A 12,916-nucleotide genomic window follows, 5' to 3' on the forward strand; every position below is an offset into this window, starting at 1 on the left:
AGAAATGGAGTCACAGGAGAAAGAAGAATGCTATTTTTTAGCTTAGAAGGCTCTCAGGGCAAGCACGTGTCCCAGGATCAGTAATGGTCCATGCAGAACAGAGCAGAGCAGAGCAGGGAGACATCACATCTCCACCTCCTGGCTCCAAAACACAGGCATCCCTCCCTTGGGAACAACCCCAGGAGGTGGCACTCACCCGTCAAAGGAGTACTTGTTGGTGTTTGGCATGTCCATGATGTCCATGAAGCCTCTGTTCCCTGGAAAAGACAGGGATGAGAGTTAGAGCACGTTGGTGGGCATAGCAGCAAGCCGCGGGGTGACACTTCTTTGTTGGGGTGGGGATGAAGAGCAACCAAAGAGGAGGTGAGAAACACGGTGGGGTGTGGCAGGTAACACAGAGACTGATGCTGAGAAAAGCCTCCCACAGTCACACCTCGCTAGGTGTGGGATCCTGTGTGGGCAGGATCACTTCTGCTAGATCCCCCATGTCTCCCTGTGACCCCCATCCCGTGCTCTCGGTGCACCCCACCCTCCCGTGCAGCTGGGACACCCCAAACACCGCTCACCAGTGGAGCCAGCCACGATGGCTTTCAGTTTCCTTTTGTGCCTGCAAAAGAAACACAGGCAGTCAGGGAAGAAAATAAGGAAAATGCTGGAAAGGAAGGAGGACACACAGATTTGCAATAGCCCTTCATACAGGGCGTGCATTAAATAATAAATATTAAATAAAGCTCATTATAAAGCTCAATATTAAATTAAGCATCATTAAGACCATGCATTTTGGAGGAAGAAGCGTTGGGAAGCTGATTCCCTCCTCTGCTTGCTGGCATTTCCAGGGCCAGGAGAAGCCACGCTGGTCCCCCTGCTCTAAGGGGACATTGCTGGGGCTGGGCAGAGCCCGGGAGTCACTCACACTGTCCGGTAGTACCAGTTCATGAGGATGAAGAGCATGGCAGCCAGGAAGAGCAGGACGGCCAGCACGATGATTGCCATCTAGGAGAGACAGAGGCATGGGGGCAACCCTACGGCACCTGCTGGTGGCCATGTGCCCGAAGTTATATGGGTGGAACACCTCTCCAGACACTGACCAGTCCTGGTGGGAAGTGACACCACCCCCTCTGAGAGCGACCCCAGACAGACCCATACCTGCAGAGCCGAGAGGTCGTCGGGTGCCCGGGCAGTAATGGCAGGCTGCACGTCCAGCACGTTGTAGTTCCTGAAGAGATTCCTCAGCTGCTCCTTGTTCTCGTCTATCATCTGAATAACCCTGGGAAGAGAAAGGTTGCTTGGGCACCTTGGCAGTAACCAGGGTCCCCAAGGAGCCAGGCTGGGTGGGGGGTCCAGGGGACGTACCGCTCCACGTCCAGGATGCGGTTGGTCTCCCTGTTCACCACGTGGATCAGCAGCTCCGTCTGGGCAAAGTTCACCCGGCCTTTCTTGTCAACGTGGAACTGGGGAGAGACAGCAAGGTCTGCAGTGTGGGAGAGGAGTTTCCTCCTGAGCACGCCTCGAGGAGAGCTCGCGTGACAAGGGACCCTCAAGCATCAATCTGGACCCCTTCAGTACGCCCCAGCCTGGGGTGTATCCGTCACCTTCGGAGCCCAGGGGTGTCTGTGGTTATCCAGGCAGGACTCCCTCGAAGGACACCTCACAAACAGCACGTGGAAGGTTATCTACCCCTCACAGCAAGCTCCAAGGCGGATGGTTACCTGCACGTCATCTGTGTTGACGATGGCGCCCGTGATGTTGGAGAGCAGGCTGATGAACTCCTCCTCGAACTGCCTGACCTTGTCAGGGATCTCGTTGATGATGATTTTGACTCGCTGGTCATCCCGCAGGATGTAAATCCCCACAATGGCCGTGTCATTGTGGCCCACCAGGTCAGAGGCCATGATGTCCACCACAAAGTAGCCGGGGTTATAGGCCGTGAAGAGGTCAAAGGTTCGCAGGATGCCATCAAGGGTTCCTGCGGAATGGACGGTCACAAGCCCGGGATCAGTGACCCCGGCCATGGGGACACCTTTGGCCACAGGGATGTCTCTGCCCAAGGCCCCGTGCTCCTGCAGCATGTGGGGCACCCACCGATGCTGAAGATGTTGGCCACCTCCTCGGAGTCATTGGAGTGCTGCTTGATATAGCGGATGCCCAGGATGCTGTACAGCACCAGGCTGTTATTGCCCACATCGGCGTCCACTGCGAGCACTCTGATCAGCTCCGACCCCACCTTGGCATCAGTGGCAACCCCTTTGAGGGAGAGATGGGAAAAGGACCTGGGGCTGGGCTGGCTCTCACTGCCCCATCATCCTGATGGATTTTCCTGGGAGTATCTCCAGCTGCTGGTGCCCCCCGCCCCCACCAAGTTCCTGGCACCTCTTACCTGCCGTGTACTCCGACTTGGTGAACTGGGGGGACTGGTCATTGATGTCATCCAGGAAGATCCGCACCTCCTGAAGGGTCAGGTCCTCACTGAGGTCCCAGAGCTGGGCTCTTCCTGCCTGCTGGCCTCGGGGAGGAGCCCAGTTCCTCTGGCTGGATGCTTTGACGATGATGGAGTGGTACGGCTCCTTCTCCCGGTCTAGGTCTCGCATGACCTTCAGCTTCCCTTCTCGGCTCAGCTGGAAGTTGCTCTCCTGGTTCCCAGCTGGGTGCAGAGAGGCATCTCCAGTCAGTCCTCTGCGGGCTTGGTGCTTCCAAAACACCGCCTTGCCCGTTGAGCAGGGCAGAGAGGCAGCAAAGAGAGGATGGAAATCCTGGGTGAGGGGCATCTGGGGGACCCAGAGCTGCCATCTCCACACCCACCTGCTATGAAGTAGTAGACGATGGCATTGGAGCCCTCATCCGCGTCCACCGCGCCGGTGACGTTCCCCACCACGGTGCCTGGCCGCGAGTGCTCGGGCACAGAGAGTGCCTGGTACTGGGGACTATCCTTCTGCCAGAGACCCCCGGGAAAGGAGCGTTATGAGCCCTGAGGTTGCTTTATACAAAAGCAGACAAACCCCACGATGCTCCCCACCATGGTGTGCACACTCCCCAACATCCCCATCGCTGCATCCCCTGCATCCCACCCCCTTCACTCCGGTGCCTTACAGGTGGCCTGAGGAAGATGGGTTCATTGTCATCGATGTCATCGAGCGCTACCTGGAGGGGCTGCATGGTCTCGTAGGGTGGCTGGCCCTGGTCGCAGGCCACGATGATCAGCTGGGGAGGGAGACAAAAGGGCTGTTCTGGGCAAAACCACACGGGCTAGGAGACACCGTTGAGGCAGGGACAGAGAGGAGAGCTGGATGGTGGAGGATTTTGAAGGGATTTAACAGGGAATTGGGTGCTGGCTCACCAGGATGCCACCCCACTATGACACTTGATAACCACCCAGCTCCTGCTAAGGTGTGGTATCTCCACAAGGGTGCCAGCTGACCCCATCCCCACCACATCACTTGCATCCCACGCTGGACCCACAGCCCCAGCCCCCAGCCTGGCTCACATTGTACACCGCCTGCTTCTCCCGGTCCAGCCGCATGGCCGTCTGGATCAGCCCACTGACAGAGTCGATGCTGAAGTACTCCCAGTCCTTGTTCCCCGCCCCAGTTTTCAGCAGGCTGTAGAGCACCACTCCATTGAGACCCTCGTCTTTGTCCGTGGCATAGACCTCGTAGACGTTGGACCGCAGGGGGATCTCCTGCTTCCACACACACAGCCCTTCAGGCATGGCACTGCACCCAAACCCCCTGTTCCCCCTGCCCCTCCACACCCCTCGGTCCAAAATGCCTTGGGTTTAGAGGTCAGCAAGCTCCCACTAGCCAAAACCCAGCAGGCAACATGGGGCCATGATTCCCTCTGGCCTGGTGGCTGGGGACTGGCTGAGTCAAGCTTGGATTCCCAGAAAGGAGAAACATCTTAAATGTCAGCCCGTGTTTATAAACACTGTTTACTAATTCCGAGTGCTGCTGGGGTTTCTGTTCCCCAAATCTGCCCCACCGCCCTGCTCGCATGTCTGGAGAGAGGCTGCTTTTGAACGCCCACCCCCATGACCCCAGCCTTCTTGCCACATGCTAAATCAAGGTCTTGTTGCATCCCCGGTGGAGATGGAGTTTGGATTTTGCTCAACGTGCCATGACCCTGCTCCCTCCCGAGGGATTTACCTCCTTGATGTGCAGGATGGTGCCGTTGGGCGGGCGGACAAAGACGGGCCGGTTGTCATTGATGTCAATGACATCAATGTGGAGCAGGGTGGTCCCCCAGAGAGGGGGGTGCCCCTTGTCTGTGGCCACCACAGTCAGGTTGAACCTCTCGTAGGATTGCAGGCGCCGCCGGGATGTGACAAGCCCGGAGTCCTTATTGATCTTGAAAGCCTCTGGGGACAGAGGAAAACCCCACATCTCTGGCTCAGGACACTGTGCACAGATAAATTATGACTAGAAATAGGAATACCAGCTGAAGTGCACCACCCACAGTGGGCCAGGGGTGTGGGTGGTGTCAGTGTCCCACTGCCACATGCTTGTCCTTGGGATCTACTCCCTGGTCAGCCCTGGTCTGTGTTTCACTCCTGCCCAGGCTGGAACAGTGGAGCTTTTGCCTGATCTCTGTGATTTCTCAGCATGCAGATAAACTGGATTTCAGGCACTATCACTGCCCACCCACACCTCTTTGCCCTTCAAAGCCTTCAGCTAAAGCAGGCTGTGAGTCTGCTCCAAGACACGCTGGTGTGCACAGAAAGTCCTGCTGGGGCGGGGAAGACAAGAGCACACACCAAGGCTGGCTGCAGGATGAAGGCAGGCAAGCTCCTAACATCCCACACCATGAGGAACTGGAAACTGCAGAGCGATAGAGAAAGCTCCACACTTTCAGTATTGTTTGTTCCCAGAAGTCCAAACCTGCCACAGGAGATCGGGTGTAGGCTTGGTGCCTGTGACTCCTTCCTCCTCATAACCCTCCTCCGTGGGGAAGAGCCTCCCTCCCCTAGCACCTACCCGCTCCAGGACCCTCGATGCTGTAGGTCACCACGCCGTTGTCCCCTTCATCCAGGTCGGTGGCAGTCATGGTGATCACCGACGTCCCCGCTGGCTCATTCTCATAGACACTGGTGCTGAACTGGCTCTTGCTGAACTGGGGCCTGACATCGTTGATGTCCAGGACGGTGATCAGCACCTTTGATAGAGCACAGGCAGCTGGGTGAAGTGAGGTTGGGGAAGGCTGGGCAGCCCCTGGGGCCATACCCCTGCTGTGACCTGCAGCTCTGCTGCTGGAGAGAGGTGCCCTTCCTGCTATTTGTTTAACTCCACCAGCTGAATTCCTGCCTCCAACAATGGGGCTGCTGTGGCTGGGGCACCCATTCATGCCACAGCACTTGCAGACAATAGTGTCACCCTCCCCTGCCCCTCCTGCAGACGTGCTGTCCCCACGGCACAAAGTGCCCTGCACCATCCACCCCACAGCTCCCGGCGTCATCCGCTCTTCCTTCTGCCTAATTCCACCCCCCCGCTGCAGCCACTGGGGAGGAAAGGCGAGGCATGAACGCCTTCTTGCCATGGGGTGATGGGAGGAGGAGAGCCCTACCTGCACAGAGTTCTCCCGACGGTTACTGGAGACATCCCCAGGGTTGTCCCTGGCCACGGCTGTCAGTGTGTAGTGATCCTTCTTTTCCCGGTCCAGGGCTGACAGGATGTAGATGTCACCCTGCAGCACACAGAGACCTTCAGGTGGACCTCGTCTGGCAGAGCTGGTACTCAAGAAGGGGCAGAAGGTGAGGTGTGGGAGCAAGGCACAAGCTGGGACCATTTCAGCCTCTCCTCCCTTTCCCTGCTCTGTTCCAGCCTTGCTTGGCTCCTTACCGTGTTGGGATTTATCCCAAACTTGCCCTCTCCATCGCTCAGGCTGTACTGGATGAGAGCAAACTGCCCGGAATCTGCGTCGGTGGCCTCAACGCTCAGGATGACCGTGCCCAGCGGCACATCCTCAAAGACAGCTTTCTGCAACAGAGGGAGCAGGCAGGAGTGGCTCAGCCCGTGCTGTAACCCAGGGCACAGGTGGCACCCGGGACTGGGCACAGCCAGAATCCCAACAAAGTGCTGGCACAAGGGGAGTGGCAGGGCTGACCGTCTTCTCCAAATGGTTCAAGCACAGGCAGAGGGAAGAGAAAGTGTCCCTGGAGAGCCCCCAGCTCTGTGCCTGTCCTCGCCAGGCAGTGGCCTGGCCCCACACGGAGTTGAACAGGGGAGCCCAGCTCACCTGGTAGGATGGCTGACTGAAAACAGGGTTGTTGTCATTGATGTCCACGATCTGGAGGTACACGGGGATCTCAGCGGATCTGCGGGGAGAGCCGTTGTCGGAGGCGCGGACGGTGAAGTTCAGCCACTGCACCTCCTCATAGTCCACTGTCCTGTTGGCCACAACCTTCCCTAGAGGATGGCAGACCCTGAAATGAGAAGCCTGGCCGGGGTCACCGACCTGCCCCGGATTCCCACCTCCCCAGACCACCAACCTGCCGAATGGTCTTCCAGACAGGCGTAACCTTCCGGAGAGAGGTTCAGCAGCTCGTAGGTGATCTGCCCATTGGCACCTTTGTCTGGGTCCACCGCTGAGATGGAGATGAGCGTGGTGCCCTGCGTGGCTCCCTCCAGGATCCGCTCGGTGAAATAGGTGACCCCAAAGGGGCGGAAGCGGGGTGTGTTGTCGTTGACGTCCAAGACGTTGACCGTCAGCTTGGCTGTGGCCGCGGTGGAGACCACAGGGGGAGAGAAGGAGAACAAGTGAGAAAGAGAAAGGAAGGAAGGTTGGGAGGAAGGAGGGTTGTAAAGGTATGAAAGTCCAGGAGAGCCAGCTGAAAAATTGCAATATTCCCCCAAGCAGCAATGCACTGAGCATGCTGTGGGTGTCCCTATGCTGTAGTGGGACACCTGCTCCTGATTTTTGTGTGTCTTCCCACACATGAGCCCGAATTTACCCATAGTGGGGTGGCAAGATATGATAGGAATGGTAAGGAAGAAATGAGTGCCTCCCATGGTAAGGTTATGGGCACACAGTCCTTTCCACACCCACTGCAGCCCTGGGATGTCTGGGACAGTCTCTAAAGGAGTCCTCAGGGGAGAACCTGAACCTGATGGGAGCTGGTCCAGGACTGGTCCCACTGGAAATGTTGCTGGTCAGGACTGGAGAGGAAGGTGGGAGAGCTGCTGATTACCCAGAAGCTGCAGTGGTGCCAGGAAGGGCTGTGCCAGTCCCTGTCCCCACACTGCCTGGGGACAACCCTTACCGTTGGGCACGCTGACCGAGCGGTCGATGACTTCGCTGGCATTGTCGTGGACAGAGATGGTGACCTCGTAGGTGGCCACTAGCTCACGGTTGAGGGGAGTTTTGATCTTCACAGCTCCTGCGAACCCCAAAAAGATGGATGTCACAGGCTGTGCCTGTGCCCCAGCCTGGGCAGGGCGGTGTGTGCCAGCTGACTGCTGCATCCTGTGCCATGCTTAGTTCTCCTGCCTCTCCAAGGAGTGAAGGAGGAAAACATTTGAGAGCTACAGGAAGACACAACTACTCTCCCCCTGCTCTCTATGTCCTTCCTACCTGTCTGTTCCACATGGCCTCAAGTGGTTCTGGTTGTGCATCCAAACGGGGTTTGGGAACAGCTGTTGCTGCTCCCCCGCACAACCACATCCACCTGAGCTTAGCATCTTTAACAACCTTGTCCTGTATCTTTTCCAACAAAGGTGTTTTTCTTTCCTGGATCAGCTTTGCGCTTCCAAAAAAGACTTGGGGAGCTCCCGGCCCTCCTTCCCCAAAGGAGCCCACCACCTACCCTGGAGTGCCCCCTTGCTCCCCCAGCGAGGGTGCTTGGGTCTCGTCTGCCAAGGCTGAGCAGCCCCTGGCCCACAATGGAGGCCATCTCTGCCAGTGGAGATGGGTGAGATGGGGGTGGCACGGGGATGGAAATGAGCACAGACACAGAGACAAACCCGGCAGGCTGAGAGCCGGAAAAGAAAGTAGAGTTCAGTCAGACAGGGAAGAGAAGACAGGGAAGGGTGAGACAGGGCAGCTGGAGGAGGACAGCGGGGAGGCAGGAGAGGAGCATCACCTGCCTGTACTCAGACACCTACCTCCAGGCAGAGAAGAAGAAGTAGAAGCAGAAACGAGGAGAGGGGTCCACACTGCCCACTCCGCCCATCCCGCTCTCCTACCTGTCCTAAAATCCACCGTGAACGCTCCTTGCTGTTCGGGCACCAGCGCGTCCGTGTCGTCACGGGCCACGATCCCCAGCAAGTAGTACTCCAGGCGAGGGTGGAGGTCCCTGTCGATGGCAGTCACCTCGGCCACCACGGTGCCAGGGGGAGCTGACTCGGGGATGCTGACGGTCTGGATGGGGTTGATGAACTCGGGCCGGCAGTCGTTGATGTCGTCGATGATGATGCTGACGGTGGCGGTGCCCGAGAGCGCCGGGGTGCCCTGGTCCACGGCCACCACCGTCAGCCGGTAGGCATCGCGCTCCTCCCGGTCGATGGTGATGTTGGCCACGCGGATCACCCCCGTGGTGGCATCAATCAGGAACCTGTCCTGGCCACCACCCTCAATACGGTAGTCCAGCTGTTGGTTGAGGCCACTGTCAGCATCTGTGGCTGTCACCTGGAGGACGGAGAAGCCTGGAAAGGTGGGACACAGCCATCTCAAGAGAGGGCTGGAGGGCAGCAGTAACAAGCCCTTGGTCCCCAGGCAAATACCATCAAGCAACATGGGCAGCCTCAATTCCCAGATTTTCCCTTTGACCCCATCCTGGTCAACTGTGTTGCTGGGAGCTGGATCTTCACAGTCCCAAAGGGATGCCCAGGTCACCCCATTTCCCACCCGCACACCCAGTCCTGACCTGGAGGGCTGTTCTCCAACAGCCGCACTGTGACGGATGCTGGCTGGAAGATGGGGCGGTTGTCATTGTCATCCAGGATGGTCACTGCCAGGCTGGCAGTGCTGTTCAGCCCCCCCACATCACGAGCCACCAGTGTGAATTCCAGGTGAGGGTCCAGCAAAGCCTCTCGGTCTATCACGGCACCGGGCTTCACCGAAACCACGCCTGGAGAAGGTGAAAGGCCTGGTGGTAGACCACATGTGCATTTGGTGGCCCTGGGCTAGGGACAGACCAGATGAGCCGCCCCACCTGTCTTGTCGTTGATAACAAAGAGGTCCGGGGATGCCTTCAGGAGCTCGTAGGTCACCACGGCATTGCTGCCCTGGTCAGCATCCAGAGCTAGGATGGGTCCATTGAGCATTGTGACCGGAGTCCCTGGATGAGATAACAAAAGCATTAGGGAGGGGGGCAGTCCCCCCCAGGGCCCCCCCTGTCCCCCTCCCACTCCAGTGACACATGAGGGACAGCAATGAATGGATGGTGGAGGTGACAGAGCCGGGCCTCATGGGGTGTGAGGCACTGGGGGGTGGCTGCTGCAGCCTTGCAGACCGACTGGCGAGGCCCAGGAGAGGTGGTGGGACATCCAGCTAAAAGCAAACAGACAGACACATCCATCAGAGGGGTGGCACTAGCACCCTGCCACCGAGGGTGTCACCTGGAGGCATCCAAACCCTTTGATTGAGATGTTGCCCAGCGGCGGGACAGGATACCTGAGGTCTTGGAGCAGGGAGCAATTTAAATGGCAGGAAGGCAAAACCAAAATAAGAATAGTGTTTCTAGCTCTTTGTCTGGGAAACGTCTATCTGGACAGGCTGGACTCCTTTAAACATCTCTAACCCCTGGAGCAAGGCAGTTCCAGGTAATGGAGAGATGGCAGCCCATCCTCTTCAGGGTATAGGGCAGATGGGAGCCCTCAAGGCTGTCCCCATGGGCACCTGCTGCAGCTGAGCAAATCCCAAGTGGTGCCGATTTTTGACCTGTGCCAGGAAGGATTTTCACAAGCGGCATGGACCAAAGCTGCGGTCTCCTCAAGGCTGATCAAGGCACAAGCTCCTCAAACTCAGCATCTCTGTCCCACTGAGCTGCAGCCCTGCCCTGCTCCTGTCTCCTCCACCATGGCCAGGAGACACCTCCCCTCATCCAGCCCTTGAAGGCAGTCTTCAGGAGCCACATAAAGGAGTGAAGAGAGACCTACCAGGGGCCGAGTTCTCCATCACCTCAGCCTGGTAGGAGCCCTGGGTGAAGAGGGGGCGGTTGTCATTCTCATCCGCTATGGAAATGACCAGCAGGTCAAAATCCTGAAGGAAAATTGGGACAAGAGGGCGATGACCATAATGTCCTTTCCTTGAGCTCACCTTCCCCCTCTCCCACCTCTAGTCAAAGCTGCAGTCCCTGGACTACCGTCGAAGGTGTGCAGGGACCCTCCCACTGGGGCAAAGGCTGCTCCACTATCATTGTGGTTGCCCAACATCGACTCTATCCACCTTCCATGACATCTACTGCACAACAAATGACTTTGGACTTGCCCTAGATCCTCCTGATCCTGTTCTCTGCTGGGGATGGGGCTGCAGCCCCCTCCTTGTGACCCCCAGATGCTTTCTGGGGATGGGGCTGCTATCAGAAACACCGTGGGTAAAGGCACCACTTGTTTTTGGCCATGGCAAAAACACCCACCGCTTTTCCCACCCGCCCTCCGGTCCGTGCCGCGGGAGATGCCGGCAGTGTCCATAATTACCCGCCTGGCATTGCGTATGTTCTCGGGGTTGTCCTTCACCGTGATGGTCAGCCTGTACTCGGCCACCCGCTCCCTGTCCAGCGGGCGGTTCACGTACACAACGCCACTCTGTGAGGGAGAAAACACCACATGGGACGTGAGGAATGCTTCCCCTAGGGCATTTCCTGCCAGGACAAGGATGGCAGGCAGCACAGCTGGCTTCCCGCCCTCCTTATCCCAGCATCCCACCCCCCGGGGGGGGCCGTACGGTGCTGTTGATGTAGAAGGCATTCTCTGTGTTCCCTGCTGTGATATCAAAGGTCAGGAGGGCGTTGGGGCCCTGGTCCGCGTCCCGGGCGAGGATGCGGGTGACGAAGCTGGAGACGGCAGCGTTCTCGCTCAGGGTGAGGTTCATTGGGAGGTTCAGGAGCACGGGGTCGTTGTCGTTGATGTCCAGCACACGGACACCCACCAGTATCTGCCGGGGAGAGAAGCAGGGCAGGCATGTGGCACGTAGTTCCACGCCTCCCGTCCTTGTCTTGCACTCCCCGGGCAAGAGGTGGGCTTCCCCAGCTCAGCGTGGTATGGAAAGGCCTAGGCAGGAGGAGAAGGAGGTGGAGAGGAGGAGAATGAAGAGACTAAAAGGGAAGGAACTGGTCATGGGGGATGTCAAGCCACAGCCCCCTGTGCCAGCCTGGGGGACTCACGGTGGAGCTGAGGGGAGGCACCCCCCGGTCACGGGCAGCGATGGTGAGGTTGTAGAAGGGGATGTTCTCGCGGTCCAGCTCGGTGTCCTTCCGCACCCGCAGCTCTCCTTCCACCGGGGAGATGACAAATTCCCCTGACGGAGACAGCGGGGCCCTGGCTCCCACCATGCTTTGGCTCCGCAAGGGAGTGGCTTGTCTGGGAGCTGGGGCACTGTGGCAGGTCTGGGGACAAACCTCTGCCCCATTGCTGCAGATGTGACAGCTGGGGACGGCACTGGATGTGCTCCCAGCTAGCAGCAGGAGCAGGGGACGGGGTGAATGGGAAAATAAGAGGTGCCTGTCCCTGTTTTCTGGGCTTTTCCAAAGATGCCAACAGCCCCTCCGTGCCCTGGCATGGCCAGTACAGGGTGGGCTACGCAGCACAGACCCGCCATGAGCTGAAGGGCTTTGTCCTGCTTGTTCTGGAAAAACTTTGCAGTGGGGTCAGCTGGGAGATGGAGCTGGGCTCCGCCTTCCAGATTCCCTGGACCGAAGTCACCTCTCCCTTCACTGGGGGACATCCAGATGTCCCCATGGTTAGGAATGCCCCCAGCTCCTCTGCCATCTGCAGCATGGTGCTGGTGGAGCTGTGAGTGCTGGAGAGCAACTGCGTCTCCCAACACCCTGCAAACCCCACAGGGTTCCAGGGACGAGGCTCGGTTTCTCTTCCTGCCCTTTTTTTTCCTGCCTTTTCAATTTCTTTTTGCCTTTAGGAGATTTCCCCTCTCCCTCCACAAACCTCCTGTCCAGGCACAAACAGGTTAAATCTCCTGCTGCTCAGAACAGGATTTCCTGGTGTCGACAGGCTGAGCTTTTCTGAAGCGCTTCCGCTCCAAGCCATGCTCTTCCACGGGAAGAGGTGATGCCTCGCGTCCCCACTCACCGAGGGGGTCCCCGGCGATGATGCTGTATTCCACTTGTCCATTGGGTCCTGAGTCCCCGTCGTGGGCCAGGAAAGTCCAGACACGAGGGCCGGGCTGCCCCTCGGTGACATCGAAGGGCCCCTCATAGGGCCGTGGGAAGGTGGGACAGTTGTCATTGATGTCATTGAGGTTCACCAGCACCTGCGGTCACGGTGAGAAGCGTGAGGGTTGTGACAGGAGAGGGATGGAAGGGGAAGGGAAGATCACCCTGCTGGCCATGGGCGTGGGAAGCTGTAGACGGGTGACATGGCAAAATACCTCCCGTATTTCTGGCTTTTCTGGGCTCACCAGACCTCCAGCTCACAGCTCAGAGACTCTAACTCTGTTATCCCTGATCATGCCCGTCCTACAGCCACGCTGCAGGACTCCAGCTGCAAACTCCTGAACCTCGGGGCCACACACCACGGTGGGGAACTCAGTGCAAAAGCCCAGTGTCCTCCACATCCACGTCCAAGCACGAGAGACAAAACCACAGACATGAGTTTGGAGACACAGGATCTCTGCAGCCAGCTGCACACTGGCTCACTCCTTTTCCTCCAACAAATACTTAATTCCTAATGCTGAACAAACTTCAAAAAACTGTCAGGTTGCATCCTTGATCTGACAAAACCTGGTGGTACAGGTGGTTACAAGAAAGACGCTG

The 12,916-nt window shown here is 57.9% G+C and overlaps 1 protein-coding gene across 2 annotated transcripts in view; it reads right to left on the reverse strand.

Annotated features, from left to right (window-relative positions):
- The window catches only part of CDH23 (cadherin related 23), a 180,162-nt gene that overhangs the window by 2,649 nt on the left and 164,597 nt on the right, over positions 1-12,916 (reverse strand). For both annotated transcript variants that reach the window (XM_086901349.1, XM_086901350.1), the window contains 26 exons: positions 12,234-12,414; positions 11,312-11,445; positions 10,873-11,082; positions 10,626-10,733; positions 10,086-10,188; positions 9,140-9,265; positions 8,852-9,055; positions 8,172-8,630; positions 7,250-7,366; positions 6,479-6,703; positions 6,226-6,395; positions 5,829-5,966; positions 5,554-5,673; positions 4,968-5,145; positions 4,140-4,351; positions 3,482-3,676; positions 3,088-3,198; positions 2,800-2,929; positions 2,378-2,641; positions 2,083-2,244; positions 1,710-1,966; positions 1,354-1,451; positions 1,147-1,267; positions 914-993; positions 567-607; positions 197-257 (listed from right to left, as the gene is read on the reverse strand). In XM_086901349.1, the coding sequence (XP_086757475.1) occupies positions 197-257; positions 567-607; positions 914-993; positions 1,147-1,267; positions 1,354-1,451; positions 1,710-1,966; positions 2,083-2,244; positions 2,378-2,641; positions 2,800-2,929; positions 3,088-3,198; positions 3,482-3,676; positions 4,140-4,351; positions 4,968-5,145; positions 5,554-5,673; positions 5,829-5,966; positions 6,226-6,395; positions 6,479-6,703; positions 7,250-7,366; positions 8,172-8,630; positions 8,852-9,055; positions 9,140-9,265; positions 10,086-10,188; positions 10,626-10,733; positions 10,873-11,082; positions 11,312-11,445; positions 12,234-12,414 (4,205 nt within the window). The remainder of the gene's footprint in view (positions 1-196; positions 258-566; positions 608-913; positions 994-1,146; positions 1,268-1,353; positions 1,452-1,709; positions 1,967-2,082; positions 2,245-2,377; positions 2,642-2,799; positions 2,930-3,087; positions 3,199-3,481; positions 3,677-4,139; positions 4,352-4,967; positions 5,146-5,553; positions 5,674-5,828; positions 5,967-6,225; positions 6,396-6,478; positions 6,704-7,249; positions 7,367-8,171; positions 8,631-8,851; positions 9,056-9,139; positions 9,266-10,085; positions 10,189-10,625; positions 10,734-10,872; positions 11,083-11,311; positions 11,446-12,233; positions 12,415-12,916) is intronic.

This window comes from Cyanistes caeruleus, chromosome 8 (assembly GCF_971803275.1).
Source record: "Cyanistes caeruleus chromosome 8, bCyaCae1.hap1.1, whole genome shotgun sequence".
In the NCBI taxonomy this organism is placed as follows: Eukaryota; Metazoa; Chordata; class Aves; order Passeriformes; family Paridae; genus Cyanistes; species Cyanistes caeruleus.